The sequence below is a fragment of the Nycticebus coucang genome, chromosome X (assembly GCF_027406575.1).
Source record: "Nycticebus coucang isolate mNycCou1 chromosome X, mNycCou1.pri, whole genome shotgun sequence".
Taxonomy (NCBI): Eukaryota; Metazoa; Chordata; class Mammalia; order Primates; family Lorisidae; genus Nycticebus; species Nycticebus coucang.
Genome location: NC_069804.1, coordinates 61,331,298 through 61,357,780, shown reverse-complemented (window position 1 = coordinate 61,357,780; position 26,483 = coordinate 61,331,298). Strand labels below are relative to the sequence as shown.

General features: G+C 38.1%; 1 protein-coding gene across 9 annotated transcripts in view; it reads left to right on the top strand.

Annotated features, from left to right (window-relative positions):
* Positions 1-26,483, top strand: part of PHF8 (PHD finger protein 8) — a 143,515-nt gene that overhangs the window by 40,421 nt on the left and 76,611 nt on the right. For 8 of the 9 annotated variants that reach the window (XM_053579259.1, XM_053579256.1, XM_053579254.1 and 5 more), the window contains exons 7-15: positions 1,083-1,269; positions 4,021-4,183; positions 10,690-10,777; positions 11,094-11,200; positions 12,531-12,622; positions 16,256-16,345; positions 18,208-18,510; positions 19,263-19,366; positions 26,185-26,363. In XM_053579259.1, the coding sequence (XP_053435234.1) occupies positions 1,083-1,269; positions 4,021-4,183; positions 10,690-10,777; positions 11,094-11,200; positions 12,531-12,622; positions 16,256-16,345; positions 18,208-18,510; positions 19,263-19,366; positions 26,185-26,363 (1,313 nt within the window). The remainder of the gene's footprint in view (positions 1-1,082; positions 1,270-4,020; positions 4,184-10,689; positions 10,778-11,093; positions 11,201-12,530; positions 12,623-16,255; positions 16,346-18,207; positions 18,511-19,262; positions 19,367-26,184; positions 26,364-26,483) is intronic. The other variant, XM_053579260.1, reaches the window with a different exon arrangement.

Below are 26,483 nucleotides of genomic sequence, written 5' to 3'. Positions count from 1 at the left end.
TTTAAGATGCAAGGTTAAGCAACCTTGGGGTGTTTAAAAAACTATATTTGTTACGATATTGCCAAATATCGTTTGGGCAAGTAAAAAAAAGTGTATTTGGTTATTTATTTGTTTATACCTCACTTCATCCTGAAAGACTGTCTGAGGTAGCTTGCACAGGTGCAGAGAGGGGGAAAAAAAGAAAATTGGAATAAAAGTAAAGTAAAGGTGGCAAAGTAGGATGCAGCTGGTGGGTAATCTGCCTATTAAATGAATGTATGAATGTCTGGACAGTTGGTGGAGATGGACTGTAGAGTTTTCCATGAATTTCCTGAAAGTCAGAACAAAGAGAAAAGTACAATATTATAAGATTTGTGGCTTTACATAGGATAAAAACAACCAGATATTTCAGAGAAACACTGCTTTTCCTGGATTTGAGCCCTGAGAGGATTCTCTAGTGGTTTCTCATAAAGACACTGAGGGTCATGCACGGTGGCTCACACCTGTAATCCTTAGCACTCCGGGAGGCCAAGGCAGGTGGATTGCCTGAGCTCACAGGTTCGATACCAGTGTGAGCCAGAGCAAGACCTGATCTCTAAAAATAGCTGGGGGTTGTGGCAGACGCCTATAGTCCCAGCTACTTAGGAGGCTGAGGCAAGAGAATCGCTTGAGCTGATGAGTTTGAGGTTGCTATGAGATATGACACCATGGCACTCTACTGAGGGGAACAAAGTGAGACTCTGTCTCAAAAAAAAAAGACACTGAAATGAGGACAGTATGGTACAATAACTTTTGTAAACCAATTGCTAACAATAGACTGGAGTAGGATGGGAGAGTTTGAGCATTTAGTGGAGGAGATAAACACCTTCAACTGAGGAAGGCCTGTGTGGAGCTGGGAATTGGGACTTTTGGAGCTGTGTAGAATAAGAATATTGACCAGACTTATAAAAGTAAGTGCTCTGTGTGCCTTTGAGGATTCTGTGGAGGTAACTTGTTCTTTGTCTTATCTGACTCTCGCTGAAATGTAGGGTATTTTATTCAGGCTTGATTGAACCTTCAATTCCCAATCAGCTGACATATGTTCTCCACTCCTTCCTTACTAGGCTTTCTAATCTTGTGGAAACACCGAAGATTGTTCGAAAGCTGTCTTGGGTTGAGAACTTGTGGCCAGAGGAGTGTGTCTTTGAAAGACCTAATGTGCAGAAGTATTGCCTCATGAGCGTGCGGGATAGCTATACAGACTTTCATATCGACTTTGGTGGCACCTCAGTCTGGTACCATGTACTTAAGGTAGGAATGCATATATGGCTTCTGGAGGAAGCCTCCCTGTATGTGTCAGGTGGCAGCATATAACAGGATCCTGAGGCCCACCTGCCTTTTGGATTTTATTTGGGTGACATTTCCACATAACTATTCTATCAGAGTTGAGTACTTGGTTGTGCCATGTATACATGGTCTATCTCTACTTTACAGTTTTGATGGTTAATCAAAAACAATTTTGGAGGCTCGGCCCCTATAGCACAGTGGTTATGGCACTAGCCACATACATGGAGGGTGGTGGGTTCGAACCTGGCCTGGGCCAGATAAACAACAATGACAACTGCAGCAAAAAAATAGCCAGGTGTGGTGGACACCTGTAGTCCCAGCTACTTGGGAGGCTGAGGCAAGAGAATCGCTGAAGTCCAAGAGTTTGAGGTTACTGTGAGCTGTGACGCCATGGCACTCTACCAAGGGCAACATAGTGAGACTCTGTCTGAAAGAAAGAAAAACAGAAAAACAATTCTGGAATAATAGCACATGCCTTTGGTTTTTCCAGTGGTTACCTTCCTATTTTTTTTTGCAGTTTTTGTCTGGGGCTGGGTTTGAACCCACCACCTCCTGCATATGGGGCCGGTGCCCTACTCCTTTGAGCCAAAGGTGCCACCCACCTTCCTTCTTTTTTTTAACAATCTCATCTAATCAGTATTACATTGTTAATTTAACTAATTTATAGTCCTGCGAACATGTATGAAAATTTTCATATTTACGTCAGAAATTCCTGATAAAATGAGAAAGTTCCCCCAACTTCATTGAGGTGTAATTTGTATACCATAAAATTCATCTATTTTTAATTGTATGGTTTAATGAGCTTTGACCATTATATACAGTAGTTTAATTGCTACCACAGATAGAACATATATAAGATGTCTTTTTAAAGTCAGGATTCCTATAGATGGTTTCCATTTTAGTGGCTGTTACGATTTTATAATTAGTATATTCATTGTCAATGACTGTAAAGCATTTTCAAGGTCTGGAAAACACATTTCTTCAATCATTTTGATTTTACCATTGTTTATACTATTTAGGAAAGAAAAGAATACTCGGATAATGGTTCTTGTCCAGATGATCCCAAATCCTTAACTAGTTTTTTTCTGTTGGTTTATCCTGGAGAAATTGTAGTATATAAATGAAAGTGCTATTACACAAAAAATATTAGATTTTAACTTTTTTATTTTAAAATTTCATTTTTATGGAAAAGGTACAGACATAATGGGAAGAATCCCTGTATGCTTTTCACTCAGATTCCTCAAATATTACTTTTTTATTATATTCTCTTTCTCTAAAGCAAACACAATAAAATGGTTATGTATACATGTGTATATATATTTATTTTTCTGAGACATTTGAAGATAGTTACATAGTGTTCATTTATCTTAATAATTCAGTGTGTAGTTCTTAAAAACAAAAGAGTTTTCTTAGATAATCAGTATAGTTATCAAAATCAGGAAATTAGCATTGATACAACTATTAACTAAACTATAGATTTGATTCAGATTTCTCCAGTTGTACAATAGACATTTCTTTTTTTTCTTTTTTTTTATTGTTGGGGATTCATTGAATAGACATTTCTTGTACTGTCACTTTTCTATACTGAAAAATTTATTGTGAAATATTGGTTAAACCAATTAAGCTTTGAGGATATCTTTGTGGTTAGTGGAGTTTTGTTTCTTTTTTGCCAAATTCTCTGGTGATTATCCAGGCAAAATACAATTAGGAAATAAAATATTCTTCCAACAGATAACAACCTAATATATAATGTTTCGGAAGTCCTCGGGCAGTTACTGAACTTTTAAACTTTTATTAGCTTTGATTGTAGGTATGAGAAGGAACACTCTGTAAATGGCATATAAAGGCAAATTCAATTTTCTTCTCAGAAGTAATGTGGCCTTTAATTCTTCTAAGGCTAGTAGTATAAATCTACTCAATCTATAGAGGCCATTTTTCATTTGGCATTATATCTAAAATAGGAACACTTAGTGTACATTTGTCCTAACTTGAACAATTTTGTTTGAAATGTTCTTTCCAACCTGTTTTTTTTCCAAGTTCATAGAAACTAAAAAGTACAAAAAGCAAAACCCTTTTGAAAAAAAGTTTTTTTTGGATTTTTACTTTTTAGATTTCATTTTTCTTTTATTTTTTATTTTTTTTATTGTTAAATCATAGCTGTGTACATTAGTGCAATCAAGGAGTACAATGTGCTGGTTTCATATACAATCTGAAATATTCTCATCAAACTGTTCAACATAGCCTTCATGTCATTTTCTTAGTTATTGTATGTAGACATTTGTATTCTGCATTTAGTAAGTTTCGCCTGTACCCATTCTAAGATGCACCGTAGGTGTGACCCCACTCATTACCCTCCCTCCACCCCAACCTCCCCCCTCCCTTCCCCTCCCTTGGCCCTTTCCCCATAGTCTTGTGGTATAGTTGGGTTATAGCCTTCATATGAAAGCTATAAATTAGCTTCATAGTAGGGCTGAGTACATTGGATACTTTTTCTTCCATTCTTGAGATACTTTGCTAAGAAGAATATGTTCCAGCTTCATCCATGTAAACATAATTTTTACAATTCACATAAAAATGATTCCCAAATGAGTTTGGGAAATGGCATACTGCCATGGCTTTGGAGCATGGACTAGAGAACGGCCCTTTGGAGTACCCCTAAAGAACTTTACTGGAAACTATTGGTATTTTTGACACTTCAACCACTTTTTGTTTTAGGGCGAGAAGATCTTCTACCTGATCCGCCCAACAAATGCCAATCTGACACTCTTTGAGTGCTGGAGCAGTTCTTCTAATCAGAATGAGATGTTCTTTGGGGACCAGGTGGACAAGTGCTACAAATGTTCTGTGAAGCAAGGACAGACACTTTTCATTCCTACAGGTCTTCCTTGGGCCCCTCTCTGGGAGGGTTTGCGGAAGGTAGAAAGAAGAAGGAAGCTTGTGGCACCACAGCCAACCCCTTCTCATAATATATTAATCTGATTATGTGGGATATCTTTCTCATACCAGTTGAAGGCTCCATCAGAATAAGTTTCAATAAAATTCATGTGGTAGCCAGTGGGTAGCATGATCACTTGGGAAGCCTGCGGGTAGAGGGGTCCAGGGTGAGGGTGGACTTTTTGGTGCTGGATTGATGTCGGCTTGGTGGATAGATAGAGAACAGACTTTCAGCCCAGTGACTTAGGGATACTGACTGGGAGGCTGGCGTTCTAGGCTATACATCAGAATGATCTGGGGAGGAGAATGGGGCTTTTTTCCGAAACAATTTGTATGGATTTTACTTCTAGAATAATGAATTTTTAGGTCCGGGGTGGGGTCTGATTATGTGTACTTTGGGACAGTTCACTTGTCTCAATTCTTGAAGAATTGACACCTTTATTTGATTGGGTTTTCTATGAACACAGCACGTCATTCCATTTATTTATACTTTTTTGATTTCTTTAATCAGAATCCATGTTAAATTTTCTTAAAATTCTCCAGTGAAATCATGTGGACCTGGAGATTCTTTGGGGGGAAGTTTTAAATTAACATTCACTTTTCTTAATCTTCACAAGACTATTCAAATTATCTGTTTCATATTAGATTATTGTGGTGGTCTGTGCTTTTCAAGGAATTGGTATCTAAATTGTCACATTTATGTGTGTGGAATCAACAATATTTCTTTATTATTCTTTTGATGTCTTTCAGGTCTCTAGTTATATCCTCTGTATCTATCATTCTTGATATTAGTTATTTGTGCCTTCTTTCTTGTGTTAATCTTGCTAGAGCTTGGTTAATTTTATTGATCTTTTCAAAGAATCACATTTTGTTTCATTGATTTTTCTCTGTTGTCTGTTTTCAATTTTATTGATTGCTGCTTTTATCTTTATTTTTCCTTCTGCTTGCTTTGGGTTTATTTTTCTTTCCTTTTTCTAGTTTTGAGATAGGAGCTTACTTATTTTATTGACTTCCCCTCTTTGCTAATGTAAGCATTTAGTGCTGTAAAATTTCCCTCTCAGAACTGATTTAGCTGTGTCACACAAATTTTGATGTATTTTAATTTTCATTTAGTTAAAATGTCATTTTGAGAAATTGAGTTATAACTTACAGCTGGGTACAGTGGCTCATGGCTATAATCCTAGCACTCTGGGAGGCTGAGGTGAGTAGATTACCTGAGCTGGGGAATTCGAGCCCAGTCTGAGCTAGAGTGAGACCCTATCTCTAAAAATAGCAGAGTGTTATGGCAGGTGCCTGTGGTCCCAGCTACTCAAGAGGCTGAGGCAAGAGGATCACTTGAAGCCCAAGAGTTTGAGGTTTCTGTGAGCTATGATACCATGACACTCTACCAAGGGGAACAAAGTGAGACTGTGTCTCCGCAAAAAAAGGGATGTAACTTACATATCATAAAACTTAACACTTAAAGGGTACAATTCAGTTTTTAGTATATTTATAAGCTTGTGAAACCATCATTACTATCTAGTCCCAGAAAATGTTCATCACTTCAAAAAGGTGATGTATTTGTATTTTCTTTATTTATGGGTTTGCCTTTTCTGAATATTTCATACAGATGAAATCATGTAATATGCTGTCTTTTGTGTCTGCTTTCTTTCACTGAACATAGTGTTCTCAAGGTTCATCCATCTTTAACATTTATCTGTACTTGATTTTTTTTTTATGGCTGGATAATATTCATCATATGATATACCACATTTTGTTTATCCATTCATTAGTTGATAGACATTTGAGTTGTTTCTACTATGATGAGTAATGCTGATATAAACATTCATGTACAAGTTATTATGTGAATATATATTTTCAGTTTTCTTGGGTGTATGCCTAGGAGGGGAGTTGCTGGGTCATACAGAAACTCTGTGTTTAACTTTTGAAGAATTGGCAAACTGTTTTCGTAACAACTGCATGCACCATTTTATATTCCCAACAGCAATATGTGATGGTTCCAATTTCTTCACATCTTCCCCAACACTTGTTGTCTGTCTTTCTGATTGTATTTAGTGGATGCAAAGTGGTATCTCGTTGAAGTTTTTTGAGACAGAGTCTCATTTGCCTGGGCTAGAGTGCTGTGGCATCAGCTTAGCTCACAGCAACCTCAAACTCCTGGGTTCAAGTGATCTTCCTGCCTCTTCCTCCCAAGTAGCTGGAACTACAGGTGCCCACCACAATACCTGGCTAATTTTTCTATTTTTTTAATAGAGGTGGAGTCTCACTCTTGCTCAGGCTGTTCTCAAATTCGAGCTCAAGCGATCCTTCTCTGCCTCCCAGAGTACTAGGATTACAAGGATGAGCTACTGCACTTGGCCTGAAGTTTTGATTTATGTTTCTCTGATGATGATGATGATGATGATTTTTTTTTGAGACAGAGTCTGACTATGTTACCCTCAGTAGAGTGCTGTGGTGTCACAGCTCACAGCTACCTCAAACTCTTAGGCTTAAGCGATTCCCTTGCCTCAGTCCCCCAAGTAGCTGGGACTACAGGTGCCCATCACAATGCCCGGCTGTTTTTCGGTTACAGTTGTCATTGTTGCTTAGCTGGCCTGGGCTGGGCTCAAACCCACCAGCCTCAGTGTATGTGGCTAGTGCCGTAACCACTGTGCTACGGGCACCAAGCCTCCCTGATGATTATTTATGTTGAAAACATCTTTCCCTACACTTACTGAACATTTATAGATATAAGAAATGTATGTTCAGATCTTTTGCCCATTCTTTAATTAAGTTGCCCTTTTATTGTTGTGTTGTAATGATTTTTTTTTCCAGATATATGATTTGCAGATGTTTTCTCTCTCTTGGGGTTGTCTTTTTATTTTCTTGATAGTATCCTATGAAGAACAAGGTTATGAATTTTGATGTCCAATTAACTTTTTTCTCTGCTTATGCTTTTGGTGTCTAAGAGACTTGCTTAATTCAAGGTCATAAAGATTTATGCCTGTATTTTCTTCTAACCATTTTGCAGTTTTCTTATATTTAGATCTTTCATCCATTTTTGAGTTAATTTTGTATATGGTGTGAGGTCAGGATCTAATTTTATCTTGAAGAGACTGTTATTTCCCCCCACTGAATTGTCTTGACACCTTTGTCAAAAATCAACTGACTATAAGATAAGATGGTGCATGCAGTTTTTATGAAAACAGTTTGCCAATTCAATGTCTTTGTTTTTGGACATTGAATTCTATTCCATTGATCTGTATGTCTGTCTTTATTACAGTATCACATGTCTCAATTATTGTATATTTGTAGTAAGTTTTGAAATTGGGAAGTGTCAGCCCTCCAACTTTCTCAAGACTATTTCAGCTATTCTTTTTTTTTTCCTATTCAAGTTTTATTTTTCATGTATACATTGATGCCTTTATGGGGTACAATGTGTTGATTTTATATACAATTAGGAATGCTTACATCAAACTAGTTAATACAGCCTTCCCCACATTTACTTAATTATTGTGTTAAGACATTTATACTCTATACTTAATAGATTTGACATGTACCCTTGCAACATGAACCATAGGAATGGTCCCACCGTTTACCTTCCTTCCATCAAATCTCCCCACTCCCCTCCCCTCCCCCTTCTCTTCCCTTCTTCATCTTGGGGTATAGTCGTGATTTATCTTTCTTAGGAAAGTGTGAGTGATTATAAATTGGTTTCATAATAGTACTGAGTACATTAGATACTTTTTCTTCCATTCTTGAGATACTTTACTAAGAAGAATATATTCCAGCTCCATCCATGTAAACATAAAAGAGGTAAAGTCTCCATCTTTTTTACGGCTGCATAATATTCCTATTCTTAGCCTCTTGAATTTTCTTATGAATATTTTGGTTCAGTTTTTATATAGTTTTTTTAATTGGTTCCTCTAGTTGTTATATTATACGTATCACAGTCTACTGGTATTTATGTTCTACCAGTTTGAAAGAAGGGTTGAAACCTTACCTCTTTTTATGTACCTGTACCCTTCCCATTTTTATAAATTTTCCCATGTCTTACATTTCACATGTATTTGCCTTAAATATTTCTGCATACATTGAGGCCTTCATCACACAGTATTAGACTTTCTGCTTCACCTGTCTAATGTAATTTAGAAAACTCAAGAGGAGATTCTATTGTTTTTACTCATATTTTTACTCATCTGTTGTTCTTTTTTCCTCTGGTCTTCCATTATTCCTCCTTTTATGATTTTTTTTTTTCTGCTTAGAGTTTCAGGGTAGGTCTGCTGGCAACAAGTTTTCTTAATTGTTCTTCATCTGTAAATGTCTTAATTTTCCTTTTCATTCCTGATGTATATTTTGCTAGATATAGGATTCTGAGTTGATAATTCTTTTTTCAACACTGGAAGAGTGTTATGCTATTTTTTTTTTTCTGGCCTTTGGTTTCTAATGAGATTTTGGCCATCATTTGAATTGTTTTTTCTCCTGTAGATAATTTGTCATTTCTTATGTTTCAATATTTTTTTTCTTTAGTTTTCTGCAGTGTGGCTATGTTGTGTTTTGGCATGGATTTCTTTGAGTTTATAACACTGAATGTGTTCACTGGGTTTCTTTTTTTTTTTTTTTTTTTTTGTGGTTTTTGGCTGGGGCTAGGTTTGAACCTGCCACCTCCGGCATATGGGACCAGCGCTCTACTCCTTGAGCCACAGGCGCCACCCTTCACTGGGTTTCTTGAATATGTAGGTTTATATCTTTTGCCATGTTTGTGAATTTTTTCTCTTTCAAGTATGTTTCTAATTGCTCATTAAAGGGTTTTTTTGTTTGTTTGTTTGTTTGTTTTTTGTTTGTTTTTGGCTGGGGCTGGGGTTGAACCTGCCACCTCTGGCATATAGGGCCGGCATCCTACTCCTTTGAGCCACAGGCGCAGCCCTCATTAAAGGGTTTTTATGATGGTTGTTTTAAATTTCTTGTTATATAATGCTACCATATCTGTCTATATTGTATAGTTTTAGAATTTCTTTTCTGTTTCATAGGTGTGTCTATTCATGTATCAATATCATTGATTTGATTACATTGGTTTTCTAGAATGTTTAGTATATTTTGAGACAAGTCATCTACTCCTACCTCAACCTCTACCCTCATGTGCTTTTATCTTTTATAGTTTTCTATTCCCAGGTATTAGTTCACCCACCTTCGAATCCTATGCTAGATCTAAGTGATATTCCTTCCCAGAATGCTAAAATTATAAACATGAGACATTTTTGTACCAGGACTGAAAATTATTATTATTATTATTATTACTATTTTTGAGACAGAGCCTCAAGCTGTCACCCTGGGTAGAGTGCCGTGGCATTACAGTTCACAGCAACCTCCAGCTCCTGGGCTTAAGCAATTCTCCTTCCTCTGCCTCCCAAGTAGCTGGGATTACAGGCATCCGCCACAATGCCTGGCTGTTTTTTGGTTGCAGCCATCATTGTTGTTTGGCGGGCCCGGGCTGGATTTGAACCCGCCAGCTCAGGTGTATGTGGCTGGCGCCTTAGCCACTTGAGCCACAGGCGCCAAGCCAGGACTGAAAATTATTTTTAAACCAAAAACATTTAGTGAGAAAAGTGTTGTTGTTTTACATTTTTGCAAATGTTTTTAATATCTGCATAGTAGAAAATAACTGTTATTCTCATATCTATTTTTGCTATGTCTGTTTGATATCATAGCATGTATCCTCTGAAAAACACTGTACACCTGTGAGAGAATAAGGGTGAAAAAGGCAAAGAACATCTTAATATGACCAGGAACATAGTTTTGGCCTCTCATATTCTCTGAGTCTCAGGGAGCCTGGAGGTTCCCTGGCTCACACATTGAGAATTGTTGATGTAGACGAGACAGTTTGGAGGGTGTTACAATATTCTAGATGAAAGATTATGAGAGATCTGAACCAAAGCATTGGTAAGATGGATGGAGAAAGGGTGGTGAATATGAGAGAATTTAAGGAAGGTTCCAGGAAGAGATACAGTGTTAAAGGCTAGGGGAATAATTGAGTTATAGCTGGGAATAATTGAGTTCTAGTTCACAGCCAATCTGTGAAGCAGATGTTTAGCTAGGTAATGGTAGGATTTGAACCCAGGTTCATCCAGCATAGAAGCTTTTTTTGTTTTACCCAGCATGGAGTTATAAGAAGTAGTTATGGCAAGGAGGTGGAGATCTTCTTAGAGACAGGAGAGAAGATGAATAAGGCAAGATAAAGATTTAGAAGTAGAAAGGATAAACATAGAAGTTTATTAACTTTGTAGGATGGTCCAGTTCAAGATTATAATGATGGCAGACTAGGCCAGGTTGGGTGTTGGGGTAGTGGAAGAACTGAGTCACTGCCAGGCTAACTACTTTCAAGGAGTTGGGTTTAAACTGAGCTGGAAGTGGAGATGTCCAGAGGAAGAAAGGCCCTCTGATAGTTTTTATTTTTTCTTTGTTGTACTGCAGGATGGATCCATGCTGTGCTGACCCCTGTGGACTGCCTTGCCTTTGGTGGCAACTTCTTACACAGCCTTAACATTGAAATGCAGCTCAAGTGAGTCATTGGGCTCTCCCTTGGAGTGACCAGTGTAGTGTGGGATGAAGGGAAACTATCAGAAAACAAAGGATCCTGGTTCGTGATGATGTTCAATTTGAGGATTGCCACCTTTTCATCTTAGTAGTTATGTGTATTTGGGCAAGTTACAGAACCTTTGAACCCAAAGTTCTCTAATGTATAAAGTAGGGTCTTTTAGGATCATTGTGCAGATTAGACGTACAAGAGCATCCAAATAATATCTGATATGTAATATGTGATATCTATCTGTCATTAAATAGATCCTTGTTTTTGTTGTTATGCCTCCTCCTTCCAGAGCCTATGAGATTGAGAAGCGGCTGAGCACAGCAGACCTCTTCAAGTTCCCCAACTTTGAGACCATTTGTTGGTATGTGGGAAAGCACATCCTGGACATCTTTCGAGGTATGAAACCCTTTGCAAACTATTTCTTTTGTCCTGCTCCCCTGAGTGTGTGTGTGTTCTATCACCACAAATATCTCCTCACTGTGTAGATCAAAGCATGTTTTGCACTTTAAATATATACAATGAAAAGTGATAATTATTGCTTTAAAAAAATTTCCCGAGTGCTATACCTTTATAGTTTGACCCACTCACTCCTACTGCACCATCCATAAGTTTGAGAAACCACTAATCTGTTTCCATCTCTATAATTTTGTCTTTTCAAGGATACTACATAAATGGAATTGTACAGTATACAACCTTTTTAGATTTACTTTTTTACTCAGTATAATGCGTGGCAGGGCATGGATTTTAACCTTTTTATTTAGAGGGTGCCTGAGAAAATTGGATCATAGTGAAATTATCTCTATTTCCTGCCAGTTGAGATAAGCAGCTCAGTCTGAATAGTCTAAGAATTTCCTGGATATGCTTCCCATGGGGATAAGGCCTAGTCCTGACCATTCTGGCATCATCATGTTGAATCTTGGGTATCAGCCCAGATGGAAACCTACTTGCTCGCTAGGCTTCCTCTTTTCTGATCTGCTCTAAAATAGAAATAGGCTCAAGCCTGAGATTCGTCCAGGTGAGTTGGCCAGGAGGAATCAGTATCTCAGAGTTATAAAGAACATGAGAGACCAATAAGTATAGTATTCTATCTGATACCTCATACCTTTATTCTGCCACCTAGACAGACTGTCACTTACATGTTCAATCAGGTGCTGGATAACTAACTGCTCATTACCTACTTTGAACAGATCAGTTCAGTAGAAAAATATTTATAGAGTCTAAATCTGCCTGCTGTAATAACCTCTTCCTGAAGTAAGGCAGAACATTGCCAGTCTTCTACATTAATAGCTCTTCAAATTTGTATAGGTAGTGATTATGGTTTTCTTGAGTGTTCTCATTTTGAAAGCCAAGATGTAGACTAGTATAATAAAATAGTATAGACCTCAGATTTAAGAAAACATGATTTCAGTTTTGGCTGTGGCACTTACTAGGTGTGTGCCCTTGGTAAAATCTCTTTGCCATTCTGAGCCTCAGTTCCCTGGACAGTAAAGTGAAGATAATAATGCCTGGCTTACAGGATTAAATAAGATAATAGTTGTCAAATACCTACCACTTACTTAATAGGTACTCAGTAAATGAACATGACTAGTGCATATTAAAAGAACTAAGATCTTGAGTTGTACTCAGAGCGCTGAGCATTTTTTCTGGTTGCCTAGTGTAGGGAATAAATCTTTTACCTGTCCCTACATTACTTCTTTGACACTCTGCTTGCTCTTTCCCCCTTTAGGTTTGCGAGAGAACAGGAGACACCCTGCCTCCTACCTGGTCCATGGTGGCAAAGCCCTCAACTTGGCTTTTAGGGCCTGGACAAGGAAAGAAGTAAATATGCCTATTTTTCTATCTTTAAAGTTTTGCCCTCCATGGGGACTGGCTTTGGGTAGATGTGTTGAAAAGACAGACCAGAGAAGCTTGTGGGCTCCTGGGTATAGAGTGGAGGACTAGGCTAGCATTCCTTGGACTACAATTTAACCCTTCTATCTGATTATAAAAAGTAGTACATACTTGCACTGAGAATTAGAAAAATACTTAAGAGGCTGGACACAGTGACTCATGCTGTAATCCCAGTACTTTGGGAGGCCAAGGCAGGAGGATCACATGAGTCTACGAGTCTGAGGTTATGGTGAGCTATGGTTGTGCTAGTGCACTCCAGAAGAATATAAAGAAGGAAATAATCACTTGTAATTTTAACACTCAAAGAGAGCTACCATTAACATTTGAATATATTTCTTTCTGATCTTTTTAATATGCATTTTAAATATAATAGCTGTCATGCTGTACAGTTGGCCCTTAAACAATGCAGGTCTTAGAGGTACAGACCCCTTCCTGCACAGTTAAAAATCTGTGTAAATTCAACTCCCTTACAAACTTAGCTACTAAGAGCTTACTGTTTATCAATAAGCTAAACATCGATTAACACATATTTTGTATGTTGTGTATTATATACTGTATTCTTAAAGTAAGCTAGAGAAAAGAAAATGTTATTAAGAAAGTCATAAGGTTTGGCTGTGAGTCTATATTTATTAAAAAAAGAAAATTCTAAGGATGAGAACATGTATTTACAATTCATTAAGTGGAAGTAGATCATCATAAAGGTTTTTATTCTTGTTGCCTTCACACTGAGTAGGCAAGGGAGGATGAGGTAAAGGAGGGATTGATCTTGCTGTCTGAAGGGTGGAAGAAGTGGAAGAAAATCTATGTGTAAGTGGACTTGTGCAATTCAAACCCATATTGTTCAAAGATCAACTGTATGTTCAATTTTGTGTATGAATCTATTGGCTTATCTTAATTTTCCTGTTAGCTTGTCAAATTTCTTCATAAACATTTAATAGTTACTTGATATTCTTTTATGGAATGTACCTTCCTTACCTAACCCACTTGCTCACTGTTGTTTGCTTTTAGTTAATTTATTTATTTTTGGTTATAGAGAATCATACAGTAAATATCTGTAAATATTTTTGTTATAGAGAATCATACAGTAAATATCTGAATGCATCAGTCTTTGTCCCTCATCTCTTGATTGTTTCTTCAGGATATATTCCTGGAAGAGCAATTACTGGATCAAAGTATATGAAAAAAAATATAAGACTCTAGACGCACACTGCCAAAATAGCTTTTTAAGAATTGTACAGATACCCATCTATCCAACCAAATATTAAACAGGTCTAAAAGAAAATAAGAAAGCTCTCTATTTACTGATTTGGAATGATCTCCAGAATTTTTCAGATAAGGGTGTAGAATTGTGCGCATGTTACCTTTTATATGGGAAGGGGGAAATTATTTTATTTGTATATGTTTATTTGCCTGAAGATATAATCCTGGAGGGATGCAGAAACTAATGAAAGTGGTTAGCTGTTGGGTATGGGATGGTGGGGGCAGGAACAGGGTAGAAATGAGGCTTTTCAATATATATCTTTGTGTTGTTTAATTTTGACCCATTTAAGTGGATTATCTTTTTAAAATATTGAGTTTTTTAGAGACAATCATAAAATGAAAAAAAATAGAAGTATCAATGTGTACTCTTATATTTCAGATACTCTCTCCCCTGCATACAGTGGACAGAAAGAGACCTTTCAGCCACTAAAGGCTTAATTTGTATAGTCTCCCTATTTCCTGTTGCCAGTCTTCCCCTTAGATATCTTTGGACTTCATATTTTGGGCCTTCTCTTGTTCCCTAGGTATCACCTATACCTAGACCTAATCCTTCATTTCTGTTTCTTTACACCTCTTAAGTGTGGCTACCTTAAGTTTCATCTCTGACCGCTCCCATTAAGTGAACTACTGAGAGACTGTGTCCCAGAAATACCATAAGGGAGATGAGTAGGGACCAAGCACTCATGCCTCGGGTTAGGATGGAACCTAAAGATCAAGAGATGGCCCCAAACAGTGTGGCCAGAGGGAGCTGGAGGATAGTGGAATGCAGTTCCGAGGAGCTCACACTCGTGGAAGATGACTTTTGTGAAGTGCAGACAACTTGTGCGAGAGATACTTGTTCCCTCACCTTTCCAGAGATCCTGCTCTGGGAGAGTGTGATCCATTAAGGTTACTTAGAAGGGTCACATCAGTTCTCAGTTCCCCACCCAGGCACCAAAATAAATTACAGATAGATATTTAAAGAGTTAAAGGAGGCTGGGCACGGTGGTTCATGCCTATAATCCTAGCACTCTGGGAGGTTGAGGTGGGTGGATTGCCTGAGCTCACAGGTTCGAGACCAGCCTGAACCAGAGCGAGACCTCATCTCTAAAAATAGCTGGGTGTTGTGGCAGATGCCTATCATCCCAGCTACTTGGGAGGCTGAGGCAAGATAATTGCTTGAGCCCAAGAGTTTGAGATTGTTGTGAGCTAGGACACCATGGCACTAGACCAAGGGCAACAAAGTGAGACTCTGTCTCAAAAAAAAACAAAAAACAAAGAGTTAAAGGAAAGAATAAACCATGAGAAACAAAAGTGAATTTTTATCAGTTCTCTAGATACAGAAATGGGCAGAGAAAAAAAAAATCACAGTAGAGGGCGGCACCTGTGGCTTACAGGAGTAGGGTGCTGGCCCCATATGCCGGAGGTGGCCGGTTCAAAACCAGCCCTGGCCAGAAACTGCAAAAAAAAAAAAAAAAAAAAAAAAAATCACAGTAGAAAAGCTTGAGATCTACATGAAAATGTATTCTCAGTACTCAAAAAGATGGCAGATAAATTAAAGAGAGACTAAAAGATATATCTGCCTAGGTGCTGTTGTGCCTAGCTATAGTCCTTTAGCTACTCAACGTTGAGTTCTGTCCTCAAAAATAGGGAGGCCAATTTGTCCCCATTGATCTCTCTGAGGTCCTTGACTTTTTTGAGAGCGGTGACCCAAGCCCACAACTGAGTTCCTCACATGTTTTGATACTGTCATTTATGAAGTGTATGTTTTGAAAATATTCTTAGTTGGGCGGTGCCTGTGGCTCAAGGGGTAGGGCGCCGGTCCCATATGCTGGAGGTGGCGGGTTCAAGCCCAGCCCCGGCCAAAAACCAAAAAAAAAAAAAAAAAGAAAATATTCTTAGTTTGTGGCTTGCCTTAAAGTAGCAAAAGTGGTAAAATAGCAGAAGTTTTTCAAAGAGTTTTTATTTTTGATTAAGTCCAACTTACTTTTTTTTTTTCTAGCTCATGTTTTGTTTGTCCTATCTAAGAAATCTTTGCCTAACTGAAGGCCACAGATTTTCTCCTCTGTCTAAACCTATAGTTTTAGATTTTGCATTTAGGTTTGTGATTTATTTTGAGGTTTTTTGGTGAGTGTACTTGGTGCAAGATATGGATTGAGGTTCTGTCTTCAATTTTTTTTCTTTATATATATGGATATTGAATTGGTTTGGGACTATTTGTTGAAAAGACTACCCTTTATCCACTGAATTGCCCTGGCATATTGTCAAACATCAGTTGTCTATTGATGTGTGGGTTTATTCCTCATGCCTTTTGTTTGACAGGCTCTGCCAGACCATGAGGATGAGATCCCGGAAACAGTGCGGACTGTACAGCTCATTAAAGATTTGGCCAGGGAGATCCGTCTGGTGGAAGTAAGATGCATAGAAGGGGAGAGAAAGTGTTTGGGAAGGGCTTGAGGCTCAAATGTCAGGTTAGGCCTCTGCACTTGCTATGAGAGCCCAGGGGAAGGATTGGGAACACCCCATCAAGGATCTTACTCATTCAGTCATTCATTCAGTTAATTGTTATGTGCTTTGAGTGTGTCACACATAGGGCTAGAGTCTTAGAATACACAAATAATAGTGCCTACAAAGAACTCACAGTGTACTAAAATTAACCCTGAGCAAAGTTAGCCTTTCTAAGCCTCAGTTGCATCATCTTTAAAGTGGGGATAATTGTAGCTACTCAGGATTGTTGAAAGGATTAAATAAGGTGATTTGAGTTGAGCACTAAGTATAGTGCTTGGAACACAGTAGGTACTCAATAAATTCTGATGGTGGGTCATGGTGGTGGCAGATGGTGGTGATGGTTGTAGTTGTTGTTATTAATATTTTGACTCAGTCTCTGCATTCTGCAAAATGACAGTTCTCTCAGGGTGAAGATGATTACAAAGCCATATTTCAACAGGTGGCATATACCACGAGGCAGTAAGGTATAGTAGTAAGAGACTCAGAGAAACCTGGGTTCTGGTTCTTGCTCTGTCACTTGCAAGCCTTTCAGAGCCTCAGTTTCCTCATCTGTAATGTGGAGATAATACAAACCTTTCAGAGTTTTGTTAGGATTAATTGCTAATGTACATAGAACCTCTCACACAGTGCCTAGCAGAGTGAGTATTCAATAAATGTGAGCCATTGATATTGAAAGACTTTGCAGTCAAGAGAGAACTTGGTGTGGAATGGTGAAGTAGCAGAGGCACCAGAGGAAAACTAGACTTGAGGATGTTTTAACTTCCCTTTAGTTCAGAAACTGTAAAGTTCTATTTAATGCCCAGAATACATATCCATGCTGAAGGGTGGTCATGAGTCAGCTACTGGGAAGTCGGGCTTCTAGCCTCACTGCTTATAGCATGTTTCACTGTCTGTACCATTGATTACAATGTCCATCTCCTACCTCATTTTCCTGTACTCCCATCTGTCAAAATCCTTCAGGTTTTAGTTAAAGGCCTGTCTTTTCTCAATCTCTTCCCATGTAAACCAATTTTGTACACAGAACTGCAGGCTGGTTGGGTCCATTGGCTTTCAAATATTTTAAAACAATGGAATCTTTTTTTTAAAAAAATGAGATCTTACGTGAAACTCAATATATACAACAAATCAAAGCATAGCTGCTTTGAATAGGATGGAGCTGGGAGACTTAGGGCTCTACTCGTTCCTCTCATCTGCCTTCCACTTACCTCCAATCCCAAGGGCTCCTCGCAAGAAGCTCAAAGGAGCCACAAAACATCTTCAAAAACCACCAGGCTGGCCCTTTAATTTTACAGCTGAGCAGACAGTAGCAGAATTAAGACTAGACTTTCTCTCCTTCTCTCAAATCTTACAGTCTTTAGAGCAGCGGTTCTCAACCTGAGGGTCACGACCCATAGGAACTATATGAAAGGGCTACGGCATTAGGAAGGTTGAGAACCACTGCTTTAGAGTCTGAACCACACAAATTAGTACTTGATTATTTTCTGTCTCATGTCAGTTCCTTTTAGAGTTTTTTCTCTCAAATTTTTACAGCAGTGCTGGATTTTTCCTTTGCTCGTCTTCTCCTTATTCATAAATGGCTGGGTAAAGAAATGCCATCCAATAAATTCTTGGTGAATTGCTGTGCACAATCTAGGGCGTGCATATGTGGAGCATCTGTAAGCCACTTTCACGGCAATACCACCAATGGCAGGAATAGACTTCTGATCTTAGTGTTGAGAGAACCCTTGAGTAAGCTCTAACCCCCTCATGTACTAACACTTTTGTAGGATATCTTCCAACAGAACGTTGGGAAGACGAGCAATATCTTTGGGCTACAGAGGATCTTCCCAGCTGGCTCCATTCCCTTAACCAGGCCAGCCCATTCCACTTCAGTGTCCATGTCCAGGCTGTCACTGCCCTCCAAAAGTGGTTCAAAGAAGAAAGCCCTGAAGCCCAAGGAACTCTTCAAGAAGGCAGATCGAAAGGGCAAGGAGAGTTCAGCCCTGGGGCCTGCTGGCCAGTTGAGTTATAATCTCATGGACACATACAATCATCAGGCACTGAAGACAGGCTCTTCCCAGAAAGCAAAGGTGGGTGCTGGCCCATGGGTTCAGCCCAGCCCTTTCGGGTGTCCCTTGGAAGAGCAGGGTTTCAAAAGGGCAGGCTATCCTGTCCTGCTGCTACCTCTCGTAGAGCCCCTGGTGTTTGGCTACCAGTCCCACTCATTTAATAGGCATTTATTGAGATATTTTCTATGCTGGGCACTGTGATAGGTGCTGTGGATATAACTCTCAAGAGGCTGACAGGCTAGTGAGAAAGACAGACATGAAAACAAATGAGTGCGATGAATTATTATGGATGCCACAATCAAGGGTGTGTGTGGGACCTTGCGATTCAGTGGAGGGTTGATTCTATCTAGGTAGGGGAAATGGTCGAGAACTCTTTTCAGAAAACATGACACTTAAGCTGAAGTTTCAAATGTTGGGATGAGAATGAGATTTGAGAACATTGTATATAGGTGTCAGATTAGAGTCTTGAATAGGTCCTTGAGCTCTGCCCTGGGGCTCTATCTTGCCTTAAGATTGTGGTGCCTTCCGTGGGCATCTGAAGATGTCCTCCCCTTTTGAAGGGAAAATAGTTCACAAGATTGATAGCTTTCCCTTGATTCAGCCACACATTCTCAACCTCTGGCTCCTGTGAGAGAGGGTAGGGTAATATGGCAGAAGGCCTTGGTTTAGGTGATTTTGACAGTGAACTCAACCAGTGAAACCAGAGGGAACTGGCCATCCTGATTCATGTCGGAGTCCTGGACAGGTGACAACTGAGCCTCCTCCTCCTGCAGTTCAACATCACTGGTACCTGCTTGAATGATTCAGATGATGACTCACCAGACTTGGACTGTGATGGAAACGAGAGCCCGCTGGCCCTATTGATGTCTAATGGCAGGTGAGGTGGGAAGAAGGAGCACAGAGATACTGAGATCATCAGTAACAGTATGCCACTGAGACAGAGCATGGAATTGGGACCTAGGGGTTAGGACATACACAGGGAGGGGCTGTATTTAGGGCAATACCTAGATATTATCAGGTATCATTGCTTGGTTCAAGGAATCATGATGGTGCTGGTGAGGGGTAGGAAGGAGCTTTGGAATCTAATTGGCAATCTTGAGAAAGAACTTATATGATGCTATAGAAATTGCACCAAGTCATTGGGTCAGAACAACTGGTAAAAATAAGAAAAAATAAATAATAAGCATACTTGTTAAAAGCATTCTTTTTAATATACCTTTTGACTTGCAATTCAATTTTCAGGAATTTAATTTACAGAAATCCTTGCACAATGTATGTAAATGCATCATTGTTTGTAATAGTAAGTAATTTGAACCAGGCAAATGTTAATCATTAAGGGCTGGATAAATTATGGTGTTAATTGGAATACCATGTAGCTGTTAAAAAAATGAGACAATCTAATATCTGTTGACACAGAAAGCTGCCCAAGATATATTCTTTTTTTTTTTTTTTTCTGGCCAGGGCTAGGTTTAAACCCGCCACCTCTGGTATATGGGCCGGCGCCCTACTCCTTTGAGCCACAGGCGCTGTCCCCCCCCAAGATACATTCTTAAGTGAGAAAAATCAGGTTACAAAATAACATAGTAATAGTTTCATTTCTTATTATTTTTTTCCTTTTCTTTCCCTTGAGTCATATCCATTTTTATTTTTAAAAATGTGTGCACATATGTATGTATATGTATGTGTGGGAAAGCAATATAGTCTTTTTCATTTCTTTTTACTTTTAGTTTTTTTTTTTTTTTTTTTATTTTGTGGTTTTTGCCCGGGGCTGGGTTTGAACCCGCCACCTCTGGCATATGGGACTGGCCCCCTACTCCTTGAGCCATAGGCGCCGCCCCACTTTTAGTTTTTTGAAAAGTTCTAAAAATTCAATTTATAAGGTTTAAAATTCAAAAAATGTGCCAGAGCACACAGTGAAAAATCTCATACTCGTCCCTTCCTTCCCCCTTTTCCCTCTCCATAGATGGCCAATGTCAGTGATTTCCTTTCAGAGATTCTGTATTTGTATATGTGTGGGCAAATAAATAGATTTGTTATTTATTTTATACTGGTTACACCAAATTTTTAATAGTGGTTATCTCTGGAGGGTAGGATAGGAGAGGTGGGAGAGTTTTTTTGTAAGAATAAAATAGAAGCTGTTCTCAACGAAATCATGGGCTTGAGAATCAGACAATTCTGAGTTCAAATCCCAGCTCTAACATGTATTCACTGTGTGAACTTGGCAAATCAATTAACCTCTCTGAGTCTGTGTCTTCATTGTATCTATTCTATAGATAAAATTTACCTAAGGGTTACTGGAGGATTAAAAGAAATAATATAAGTAAACTATTAATTACAGGGCCTGACAGATAGTAAATATTTAATAAATGGTAGCTCTTATAAATGCAATGATGAAGATGGAGGTAAAAGGTGATGATGTTGATGTGAGTATGGCCAGAAACCATGAAATATCTGGGGAGGCTGAAGCAGGGGAAGGCATTATAGGTTATCATCTGGATACCAGTAGATAATAGCAATTAAGAGCCAAGTATTAAGTATGAACAATGTAGGAACACAAACAACAAAGGTACCTTTTAAGAGCCTCTTTGTAGTAAAAGGGTATTTTCAGATCCTAAGGGAGTGTAATAGGTCCATCTGGATGGAAAATAAGGGGAAAGGGTGGGAGAGCAGGGAAGATTCTGACAGTAAAACTATTCTTGGAATTTGAAAACCCAGTTACTAAAGAGTATGATAAAAGAGACTGTTGACCCTTGCCTTTGTCCAGATCTTGTGGTAGGTTTCCTGGAGAGGAGAAAATTGAGAGTCCTAAGATACAATGAAACATATTTTCCCTCCCCCACCAGTCCTTCTTGTGCTACTTCTTATTATCTGCCACAGCAGTCAGAAGCTGCTATTAACTGAACCTTGGGAATCAAAGTATAGATAAAAAAAAAAAAGAGAGAGAGACAGAGTTTTCACTTTGTCACCCTCGGTAGAGTACCGCGGCATCACAAGCTCACAGCAACCTCCAGCTCTTGGGCTTAGGCGATTCTCTTGCCTTAGCCTCCCAAGTAGCTGAGACTACAGGTGCCTGCCACAATGCCCAGCTATTTTCTGTTGTGGTTTGGCTGGGGCCGGGTTTGAACCTGCCACCCTCTGGGGCCGGTGTCCTACTCACTGAGCCACAGGTGCTGCCCTAGAAATATTTACAGATGATATGATTTTATATTGGGCTTTTCACCAAATTCAGTGTTTTGTGGGGAGTGAGGTATAGATGAAACTAAATTGGCTATATGTTGATAATTGCTGAAACGTAGCTGAGTGACAGGTACATGGGAATTCATTATACTTTTTATATTTTTATATATGTTTGAAATTATTCAAAATTAGAACTTAATAAAAGACCATTGTATAAGTAGCTATCATTTATTGAGTCTCTGCTTTATGTCAAAGACTACCTTAGCTGTTTACTACATACATTATTTTATCTGGTCATCACAACAACCCCAAAGATAAGTATTGTCATTCCCATTTTACCATTGTGAAAACTGAGACCCAGAAAACTTTGTTATGATACTAGCTACATTAAATGCTTGCTATGTCTCAAGTAATTGTAACTCAAGTAATTGTTCCAATAATCCTGTAAAGTAGAAAACAGGTCAATTTAATGACAGCCAAGTCACTAAAAGGCAATTTGATAAGATGACTATTTGCTGTATGTGTCAGTGTACTGATTTACTAAAAACTTGTTTTTATTTGTGAGGTTTATTCTAGCAGTTTCTATTGGTTAATATTGTTTACGATGTATAACAGGATTGTGTAAGCCACTTTTGAGGTTTTTCTATTTCTTTATATATTTTTAACAAATTCCTTTAGGTATAATTTATTGCTGTAAAATCAACATGCTTTGGGTATGTAATTAAAATAATTTTAGTAAATTTATGTAATTGTGCAACCATTGCCACTATCCAGTTTTAGCATATTTCTGTTGCCCCCAAAAGATCTTTTGTGTTCTCGTTCTTATCCCTAGGTCCCTGTAAGCCCTGATCTATTTTCTGTCTCTATAGATAGGCTTTTTCTGGACGTTCCATACAAATGGAATTATACAATATGTAGCTTTTTGTGTCTGGCTTTTTTCAGTTAGCCCTAACCTTTTTGAGGTTCATCGATGATGTATCATTAAAAGAAATCATTAGTTGATTCCTTTTTATTGATGTATAGTACTTCATTGTATTAATATACCACATTTTGTTTACTCATTTATTAGTTCATGGTCATTTGGATTGCTTCTACTTTTTGGCTATTATTAATAATATTGCTCTGAGCATTTGCGTACAAGTTTCTGTGGTAACGTAACATTTTTATTTCTTACCTGTGAGTAAAATTGTTGGGTCATTTGATAACTCTATGTTTAACTTTTTAAGAAACTGCCAAGTCTGGGCATGGTGGCACATGCCTGTAATCCTAGCACTTGGGAGGCTGAGGCGGGTGGATTGCCTGAGTTCACAGGTTTGAGACTACCCTGAGCCAGAGCAAGACCCCATCTCTAAAAAAAAAAAAAAAATAGCCAGGCATTGTGGTGGGCATATGTAGTCACAGCTACTTGGGAGGCTGAGGCAAGAGAATCATTTAAGCCCAAGAGAGCGAGAGAAAGAGAGAAAGAGAGAGAGAGAGAAAGAGAAAGAAAGGGGGGGAGGGAGAGAGAGAGAAAGAGAGAGAGAAAGAAAGAAAAAGAAAGAAACTGCCAAACATTATTCCAAAGTGTCTGTATCATTTTACAGTTCAACCAGCAATAATAAGTTCATAAGTTTTTCCACATATTGGCCAACACTTGTAATTTTTGTCTTTTTGATTATAGCCATTATGGATATAAAGTGATATCTCATTATATATTTTCTTAAAATAAAATTGTATATATTTAATGGGTATAATGTGATGCTTGATATCCATCTACATTGTAAAATGATTACTACAGTCAAGCTAATTAACATATCCATCATCTCACATAGTTACCATTTTTTATGTGTTTTTATGTGTGGTGAGAATACACAGATATACTTTCAGAAATTTCAAGTGTATAATACAGTATTAACTGTAGTCACCTTGCTGTTTATTATATTTCTAGAACTTATTCATCCTGTGTAACTAAAATTTTGTACTCCATCCCGCTTCTCCTGACAAACATTACTCTTTGTTTCTATGAGTGACTTTTTTAGATTCTACTTATAAGTGAGATCATACAGTATTTTCTTTTCTTGTATCTGGCTTTCTTTCACACTCTCTCTCTCTCTCTCTAAATATATATATATATATATATATACACACACACACACACACACACACATATATATATACATATAGTCTTCCAGGTTGATCTATATTGTCATAAATGGCAGTATGGTTTTGATTTGCATTTCCCTAATAGCTAAGATGTTGAGTATCTTTTTGTGTGATTATTAGTCCTTTGTATGTAATCTCCAGAGAAATGTCCATTCAGACTTTCTGCTTGTCTTTTTTTTTGTTGTTGTTTAAGACAGGGTCTCATTCTGTAGCCTGGGCTAGGGTATAGTGATATCATCATAGCTCACAAGCAAACTCCTGAGTTTAAACTCCTGCTTCAGCCTCCTGAGTAGCTGGAACTACAGGTTACCATTCCTGGCTAATTTTTCCATTTTTTATGGGGTCTCACTCTTACTCAGGCTGGTTTCAAACTCCTGGCCTCAAGCAAACCTCCTGCTTTGGCCTTGTAAAGTACCAGGATTATAGGTGTGAACCTCTGTGCCTGGAGTGTTTGCTTGTTTTTAAAATGGCATATTTTTATTTTACATATTATTGACTTCTAAGAGTTCTTTAATTGATCTAGATACAAATCCTTTGTGAGATAAATGATTTGCAAATATTTTCTTTCAGTCTGTGCATTGTCTTTTCATTTTCTTAATGGTTTATTTTATTTTATTTTATTTTTTATTTTATTTTATTATTTTATTTTATTTTATTTTTTTGCAGTTTTTGGCCAGGGCTGGGTTTGAACCTGCCACCTCCAGCATATGGGGCCGGCACTCTACTCCTTTGAGCCACAAGCACCGCCCTTAATGGTTTATTTTTTTTCCTTAATGGTTTCTTTGGAGCATAAAAGTTTTTAATTTTTTTAATTTAATTAATTTATTTTTTATTAGTATTAGATCATAGTTGTGTACAGTAATATGATCATGGGACACCATACACTGGTTTTATAAACAGTTCGACACATTTTCATCACACTGGTTAACATAACATTCCTGGTATTTTCTCAATTATTGTGTTAAGACAATCATATTCTGCATTCACTAAATTTCACATGTACCCTTGTAAGATGCACCGCAGGTGTAATTCCACCAATCACCCTCCCTCTGCCCAACCTCCCCCCTCCCTCCCCTCCCTCTCTCCCTTCCCCATATTCTTAGGTTATAACTGGGTTTTAGCTTTCCTATGAAAGCCATAAATTAATTTCATAGTAGGACTGAGTACATTGGATACCTTTTCTTCCATTCTTGAGATACTTTACTAAGAAGAATATGTTCCAGCTCCATCCATGTATACATGAAAGAGATAAAGTCTCCATCTTTCTTTAAAACTGCTTAATATTCCATGGTATACATATACCACAATTTATTGATCCATTCGTGGATTGATGGGCACTTGGGCTTTTTCCATGACTTAGCAGTTGTGAATTGGGCTGCAATAAACATTCTGGTACAGATATCTTTGTTATAATGTGATTTTTGGTCTTCTGAGTATATACCTAGTAGAGGAATTAAGAATCCACAGAGAACTCAAACGTATAAGCAAGAAAAGAACAAGTGATCCCATCTCAGGCTGGGCAAGGGACTTGAAGAGAAACTTCTCTGAAGAAGACAGGCACACGGCTTACAGACATATGAAAAAATGCTCATCATCTTTAATCATCAGAGAAATGCAAATCAAAACTACCTTGAAATACCATCTAACTCCAGTAGGATTAGCCCATACCACAAAATCCCAAGACCAGCGATGTTGGCATGGATGTGGAGAAAAGGGAACACTTCTACACTGCTGGTGGGAATGCAAATTAATACATTCCTTTTGGAAAGATGTTTGGAAAAGTTTTTAATTTTACCTAATCCTACGTCACAAAAATATTTTTCTGTATTTTCTTCTAGAAGTTTTATCATTTTAGGTTTTAGATCCATGATGCATTTTGAGTTAATTTTTGTGTATTATGTAAGGTAAGGGTCCACATTTATTTCTTTGCATGTGAATGTCCACTTGTCTCAGCACCATTTGTTGAAAGGACCATCGTTTCCTCCACTGAACTACCTTGACCTCTTTGTCAAAAATCTGTTGATCATAAATTTAAGGATTTATTTGAGACTTACAGTTCTGTTCCCCAATCTTATGTCTGTCCTTATGCCAATATCACACTGCCTTGATTACCATAGATTTAGAGTGAGTTTTGAAATTGATTAGTATAAGCCCTCCAACTTTGTTCTTTTTCAAAATTGTTTTGACTGTGTTAGATCTTTTGCATGTCCATGTACCTTATGCCATCAGCTTGTCAATTTTTACAGAAGAGCTAGCTGGATTTTGATTAGGATTGGGATTGCATTGACTCTGTAGACCAATGTGGGGGAAATTACCATCTTAACAATATTATGTGTGACTATTTAGTTTTTATGTTTTTCTTTCCTTTTTCTCTAGTACCAAGAGGGTGAAGAGCTTATCCAAGTCTCGTCGAGCCAAGTTTGCAAAGAAGGCAGACAGGACTAGGATGGTAGCAGAACAGGTGATGGAAGATGAATTTGACTTGGATTCAGATGATGAGCTGCAGATTGACGAAAGATTGGGAAAGGAAAAGGCAACCCTGATAATAAGACCAAGTGTGTCTCTGTTCTTTCTTTTTCCTTCCCTGCCATTTGCATTTGTTTTTGGCTCCCTTTATAAACTCAAGACCTGAGCTTGTTGATATTTTGATTTACTAGACTTTATAGGACTCCACT